General features: G+C 45.9%; 1 protein-coding gene across 1 annotated transcript in view; it reads right to left on the bottom strand.

The window, feature by feature from the left end:
* Window positions 1-6,878, bottom strand: part of LOC110299556 (galactose-3-O-sulfotransferase 2) — a 14,377-nt gene extending 7,499 nt beyond the window's left edge. Inside the window, exon 1 of the mRNA XM_021169263.1 lies at window positions 6,599-6,878. Within this exon, the coding sequence (XP_021024922.1) occupies window positions 6,599-6,627 (29 nt within the window). The 5' untranslated portion in view covers window positions 6,628-6,878. The remainder of the gene's footprint in view (window positions 1-6,598) is intronic.
* Window positions 6,879-7,587: the final 709 nt, after the last annotated feature.

Genomic DNA, 7,587 nt, shown 5'->3' with positions numbered 1-7,587 from the left:
TTCCACTTTCTTGGCCCAGGCCTAGACTCATCCATGTCTCTAAGGAACACTGGGCACCTCTGATAGGAAACAGTCATTAGGGACTCTAGTGTGGGGGCTAAGGATGCTTGCTCCTCCAAGAAGGCTACATTTTCCAGGTCTTATGCATGGACAAACATGGGGCTCCACCTATGGCAGAAACCCTCTTGAGGCTGCACCTATATATATAATTCAGAAACTACAGCTATTAACTGAGTTTCTTCCAGTCATATTTGTCTCCTGCCTTCCCCAAACACACAAGCCATCATACATGTGGGCATCCCATAATGACATACAGCATAAAACCCCTCAGGACCCTAACATGGTTGGAATATGCTTATCCCAGGGAGTGGCACTATTAGGAGGTATGGCCTTGTTGGACGAACTGTGTCACTAGGGGGGTTGGGCAATGAGACCTTTCTCCTAACCATGTGGGAGCTAATGTTCTCCTAGTGGCCTTCAGATGAAATTTCAGATATAGAATGTTCAGCTCCTGCTGCATCATGCCTGCCTGGATGCTGCCATGATGATACTGGATTGAACCTCTGAACCTGTAAGTCAGTCTGAATTAAATGTTTTGCTTATAAGAGTTGCCTCAGTCATGGTGTCTGTTCACAGCAGTGCAGTCCTAACTAAGACACACCCCAATAAAGCACCACTACCCACTGCCACCCCACAGTGCCATTCNAAGTTCTACCCTAGCTAGGATGGGACATGTCACCTCTGATGTGTGTCAGTCATGTCCCCACACACTCCCTGAAAATCTGTATAGACACAGAGCTCAGGAGCTCCCCAGAGGAGATGCCTTGGTCCCTCTGTGGAATGAAGGAATTAAATATGCATCACAGTCCCTATGAAATGAAGGAATGAAATGGGAAACACAACTGCAGTGGTCTAAAATGGGTCAAATACACTCAGTTTCCGGGTGATCTCTCTCCTGGATGAACAGTGTTGACACAGAGAAGGTTGAAAAACAGAAGACGGAAATGATGTTGTAGAATGTCTACTGAACACATGTCATTGAGTTAGAGGCCATGAGTCTTCCCAATATCAACCTAGGCTCCACCCCATGTCACTATGGCTAGCACTCCCTGGGGAGGTGACTGCAAAGGGCTGGACAGTTTACAGCCTTCTGTACTTAGAATAACATCGCCATCTGATAAGAACAGTGCAGAACAAAGCCAANGGACTGCTCACCTTCTTCTCTTCCCGACATCCGTTTATTCTTCTACATAAAAATCCTTCCTTAAACATGCTGTCTCTTACTGGCCTCCTCTCAGATTCATAAAATTTCAGCACACACTAACCATCTGTCTTATGGATTTCCAGGAATGAGACTTTACAGGGACAGTTCTAATGCCAAGTCAGGCTCCAGGGCTCCCAAATCACAAGCTGAAAAGCACACCAGCTTGCCTCTGACTCAACACAGCCGACAACCTGCCACACATCCTCCCTGCCTGAACAGGGGGACCAGGGCAGCCATAGTCCAAGACCCTGCCTGCACCCAGCCCATCCTCTGCATGAGGACAAATAGAAGCTTGAATTTTAAAAAATGAATCTTGATTCTTATGTACAGAAAGAGATAGGACTCTTCCCTTCTTTCTCACAGCATTGACTTAAAAACTTTGCACTGAGCCAGGCAGTGGTGGCGCACGCCTTTAATCCCAGCGCTTGGGAGGCAGGGGCAAGCAGATTTCTTAGTTCAAGCCCAGCCTGGTCTACAAAGTGAGTTCCAGGACAGCTACACAGAGAAACCCTGTCTCAAAAAAACAAAAACTTTGCACTGTGAGCCAGGTAATGGGGGTGCACACCTTTAATCCTAGCACTGGGGAGGGAGAGGAAGATGGATCTGTGAGTTTGAAGACAGCCTGAGCTCCAGGACATCCGAGGCTAACAGAGAAACCCTATCTCGGAAAAAAAAAAAAAAACACAACAACAACAACAAAACCTTTCCACTTTGAGTCCCTTTGCCATCCTCTCAAGATGTATGCAAACATTTCTAAGTCCTTTACAAGCCTTATGGCAGCGACTCCAACAAGCACTATGGAATCAGAATATCTACATAAATATATCTATAATGTAAGACCATCTGGCTTTTGGCTCCAAAGGCCAGCTTAGAGAGGCAAAAAAATAAATAAATAAAATAAGGGACAATTATTTTTCCTTTAAAAGTTCTGATACATATATTTGTTTGTTTATTTATTTATTTATTTATTTATTTTACATATGTGCGCTTGCTCATATGTGTATGTGCGTGCATGCATGCTATGACATGCATGTGAAATGTCAGTGGACAGTTTGCAGGAGTCAGTTCTCTCCTTCCACCACAAGAGTTCTCTGACTAGACTCAGGTTGGTAGGCTGGCCAACAAGCATGGTCACCTGCTGAGCTACTTTGCTGGCCCTAATTTTTCTGTAGAAGAAGCCAGTTAACTTTCAAGGCTGGCTGCTTTATTTACCAGCTGGATCTTAGATGACCTCAGTGAAACCATGGTACTGTTGAGTCTTCTCATCTAAGGACCAAGCACTGTGCATGTCAAGAACATGGGTGGAAAGGGCACGTTTCCCATGATTCCCAAGAATCCCTGTTGTGGACACCATCTTCCAGGCCCAGGCAGTCCCAGGCTTTTGTCTATTCTGCCCTTAGATGGAAGCCATAACCTAAGGTCTTTGCCCAGAAACTGGTCCCCTGATATACATCGAAGCCCTCCAACTCCACTTCTTCCACAGCTTGAGTGACCCACACGGGTCCTACAATCAAGGGGCTTCCACACTGAAGGGGACACAGGAATGGGAACCATGAAACCCACACCTGCTCTGCGTGAAATGGTCACAGGGGCCAGTATAAAGGGATCTTGTGACCCAGTCATCAACAATCATCCCCAGACTGTTCCAGTTCCCTTCCCCAGTGTAGCTGTGAGGCTCTTGTGAGCTACCAAGAAAACAACACTTTCTGATGAATGGCCCCAGGCCTAACCGTCAAGTCTCTTTACCCAAGCACCTGGTCCTACCCCCTCACCACACCCTGCCTTTACTGCAGAAGCTGTGAAAAGCTGAGGCCACAACTCTCATAGATCCCAACATAATTTAGAGAGAAACAGAAGTCACCGCACCTGTCTGGCAAGTGCAACCCCTGCTGATGGCCAAGCACTGTGCAACAAAGATTATTCCTGGTAGCAGCAAATGGTTCGTGGTCCTGGAAATATTACAAAACTTGTACCATTCTTCCAATCTGGACCACCTAGAAACTCTGGTTTTAAACCTTACCCAGACTGAGATACCCAGAAAGGAGGCAAGAAGCAAAGCTACTTGTAAGAAAGCATGCACCATGCTCCTTCCCACATGCCCACACCTCTGCTCCCCCCAACTGTGGCACCTCTCCTCCACCCTCCACTTATCCACTTTGGGTATAGTCCTAGAGGGCAACCTGTCAGTCCCATGGCCTCCTGCCATGCTAGTCAATGGGTAACTTGACCTATACCTACTCATATAGGAGGTAAGTCCAACTTAGGAACCACCTGGAAACTCAGAGCAAGTATCACTAGCCAGTGATCCAGCAGGATGGCTTTGCCCGGATCAGAGAGTTTCATGTGCTACCTCCCAAAAGGTAGGCAGGCAGATGATGTACAGTACTAACCGTCTCTGAAATCCTCTTTCTGTTAGTTTCTTGCAAACCATGGTTGGTCCACAAATGACATGGAAACTCCACAAATTGCCACTCCTGTCACAAAGGATTCTATACCACCCTCTCCTCCATGTCCCCTCCCATTCCGCAGACATGGTGGCACTCCAGTCAGCCAGCCAGATTCTATGGACACAGTTCTACAATATGTCAGGTGACATCTACAAGCAAAACAGTATACCATCTAACCAGGAACTGGCCAGGACCTGATTGAATCATGAGGCAGACTTTTATTTTTTAGGATTCCTGACAGAAAGAGCCCTTCCCAGGCAGTGTCCAGCCAATATGCCCCATAAAAGGATAAGAGAACAGCCAACAAAGGAGCTCCCCCATGGACAGAAAACTGGCCTCGGTCCTTCCTTTCTTTCTTCTTTCCTTCCTTCCTTCATGTTTTGTTTGTTAGTTTTTGTTCTTGAGACAGTTTCTCTGTAGCTCTGACTGTCCTGAAAATTGTTTGTGATGAGAATTCTGGAGATGGATCAGCTGTTAAGAGCACTGACTGTTCTTCCAGTGATCCTGAGTTCAATTCCCAGCAACCACATGGTGGCTCACAACCATCTGCAATGGGATCTGAGACCATCTTCTGGTGTGCCTGAAGACAGCTATAGTATACTCATGTACATAAAATAAATAAACAAATCTCTAAAAAGACATAGAACTATTATAAGAATGTTTTGCTTTTAACCCCAGGTGTGGGATGTGGTGCAGCTTCAGATTGTCCACAGCAGCTGACTACCATTTGCCTCCTGCTCTAACAGAGGCATGGTTTTGCCAGCTGGAGATAGTTTCAGCAACTGTGTGACACTTGGAATTCTGGGGACTTTTCAGAGGTTATATACATGTTAGGGCCCCATGAGAGGTTGTCTGTGGTTTGTTAAGTAGTCATACATAAGGAAGAAGCATGAAGAAATTTAGAGATCCTGACCTCAAATATAAAACTTGTGCCAAGGAATTCAATGTCCTGATCAACAGAAAGTAGTCTAATGATAACGTCCCCCACCATCCCTCTCCCCTCTTCCCCCTTTTCTCTCCTCTCTAGTGTCAGGGGATTGAAAGGGTACAATAAGGGCAGAGAAGAACTCACAAAGTAGGCAAAAGTTAGGTTACACTTGCTATGTAGTCCACGCTGGTTTGAAAATGAGAGAGGTCTGCCTACTTCTACCTCCCCAGTGCTGAGATTAAAGGTATACACCACCACACTCAGCGGGTAGTTTCACTTATTTATTTGCTTGCTTGATTAATTATTGAAATGTGATCTCACTTGTAACTGTGGCTAGCTTTGAACTCACAAGAGATCTTCCTGCTTATGCGGCCTCAGTGCTGGGATTAAAGGCATTGTCACATAAAGGCTTGCTCAGAGAATTAACCATGCCATCTTGTGGGAAGCTCCTTCAGCTGGCAGATAAACAACTCAAAATACCTTCAGAAGTCCCTGAAATTGAGCAGATTCAATAGACACCACTACCCCACCTCCAGAGTAAGCAAGAAAAGATGAGGCTCTCCCTCCATCTCTAAGACTGGGACCAGAACAACTACCTAGAAGAGGTTTAGATCAACTGAGGCACCTGGAAAGGACAGCCTCCAAACTGCTAAGCTGCCTGCAAGCTGAGCTGCAGGTTCACAGATCTGTGAGCTGTCACCCATGCTCTGGGATGGGCTTTGGTGATTCAGTTAACTCTGAATCATTTCTGTTTCTTTAAGTAACCTCTCACCCACAAGTAAGTGACCCCAATAAAACTCATTCTTTATCAAATTGGACTTTAGTGGTGCATTATCTGTACTTTGGTTTCTCTAGGGTTCTTATCTGGGATGAGTAGATGATTTAAGTTTTGTCTCCCAGGGAAAAGTTGTCACACATCAAACATTCTGAGGCCACCACACTCAGCCTCAGTTCTCATCTCTCCCACCCTGTTTGGCCAATGTGGTGGACACCACCAAACTATACCTAAGCTTCCTTACTTTACCCACTCCTCTGCAAAGCCAGCCTCCAGACTGGGATACAATAGCTGGCCTTAAGTGACAGATGACCACAGGGACACACAGAATCCATGCCCACATCGGCCTCCCATGGAAACCACTCACAAGGTCACACAGACCCCCTCCTATATGGACAGCTTTGTCCCTGAGAGAGACTTTGCTTAAGCTCAACGCTCTAAAACATAGGTTTTCATCAAGCTTTCCACTATCAGACTAGGTGCGGAAGAGACAACAGGAACCTCGCTGGTATGGAATGCCCCTAAGCTAAGGGCAGCCCTGAAGTTTACAGAGCTCTGTGCTTTAACCGTCAGTAACCAGAAAACCTCTGAGTCTATCTATTCTTTACAATATTCCAACAATACCCATGAGAAGAGAAGCGTAGATAATTCAGGGCAGAGGCGAACCTTCACTCTGTGGCTCTGAACAAGGACAAGTCTGTCAGGGCCTCAGAGCCCAGACATTCTTATAAAAACAGGGTCCCAGCCATGAGCCAGGACCAAAGTCACTGAACCAAGCCAGTAAGTCCCTGATCCCAGTGCCCCCACCAAAAAATCTTCCCAAATAATCCAGGTAATCCTGATACCTCTGTGCTGGGGTGGAACTTTCTTTCGGGCTTTCCAAACTCCAAAAGGCTCTCCTGTCCCAAGTGAAATTGGGCTTGAGGTATAATTCTATGGTTGAGGGCTGCTTCAGCCACAGACTGAAGGGCAAATATCTGGGTTAATCTTCAGCATCACAAACATTAAAAGGCTGAAACAAAATCTAAAAAGATTGATTTCAATGAAACATGAGCACTAATTCCCCAAATCCAAACCAACTTCCTTTCAAAGACAAATACAGTCAACATGTTTTGCCAGCTTCTTGAACTATTCTAGAAGGAAGGCAAGTGCCCCCCTCAGCTGGCCACCCAGAGCCACCTTACCTCTGTGTGCCTCTCAGGATGGACAGCATCCTGCCTCAGAGCCGCCAGGAGATGGACAGGGAAGCACCGGTCAAGACCTCCCACTTCCTTGAGTACAAGACAGCCAGTTCTCAGCATGCCAGGTGGGGCATAGGTTCAGTGAAAACTGAACTTAAATCCCTAGGAAGCTTACCTACTGGCTCAGGTGTGGTGCCCAATGCCCCACCCTCTACCCCCCCCCCATCCCAACACAAGCAAACACATAACATACACCAGTGACCTAGCTTAACTGCTGAATCCTAATGAGAAATGAGACCTCCTCCAAGGCTCAGAAGGGACAGCTGGCCCTTCACTCGCCTCCCCTTCCTGTATCACCAGGCGGGCAGAGCCCTGGCAGCTGGGATGTCTGAGCCAGGAAGATTTCCCTGGTCAAGTCAGACTTTCTCTTTCTCCTCACCGTCCATGTTAGCCCTCTCAGTGGGGTCTTGGAGGGAGTGGCTCCAGATGGACCTATGAGGAATCCACAGATTTCCTAATTTTTGTGCCTAATAGTTCTGTAGATGTGTAACTAAATGCCAGAAATACTTTCTTCTTCAAAGCTTTCTTTATACTAAGAGGGGAAAAAAAATTTTTTTACAAACTTGGGATAAAAAAAGAGACCTTTGAAAGATGACTGTGATGTAGGAAATAAATACAAGAAAGTATTTTTTGTAGATTTTTGCTGCATGAAAATTTCATTTCTAAGGAAATAAAATAAAGAGCTTTTAATCTGAATACTCTGGAGGCAGAGACAGGCAGATCTGAGTGAGTTCAAGGCCAAGGCATACCCTGTCTCATAAAAAACAAAACTGGGGTCGGTAAGTCAGGTCAGCCAGGTCATACATAGTAAGATCCTATCTCAAAATTCCTTCCTTACTAACTGAATTAATTTAACACTCTGAGAACTGCTGAGCATAGTTAACACTTGAGAGGGAAATCCATCTGGGCAGGTCCCACACAGATTGACAAGA

The sequence above is a fragment of the Mus caroli genome, chromosome 1, assembly GCF_900094665.2.
Source record: "Mus caroli chromosome 1, CAROLI_EIJ_v1.1, whole genome shotgun sequence".
Lineage (NCBI taxonomy): Eukaryota > Metazoa > Chordata > Mammalia > Rodentia > Muridae > Mus > Mus caroli.
This window is presented reverse-complemented; position numbering and strand designations above follow the sequence as displayed.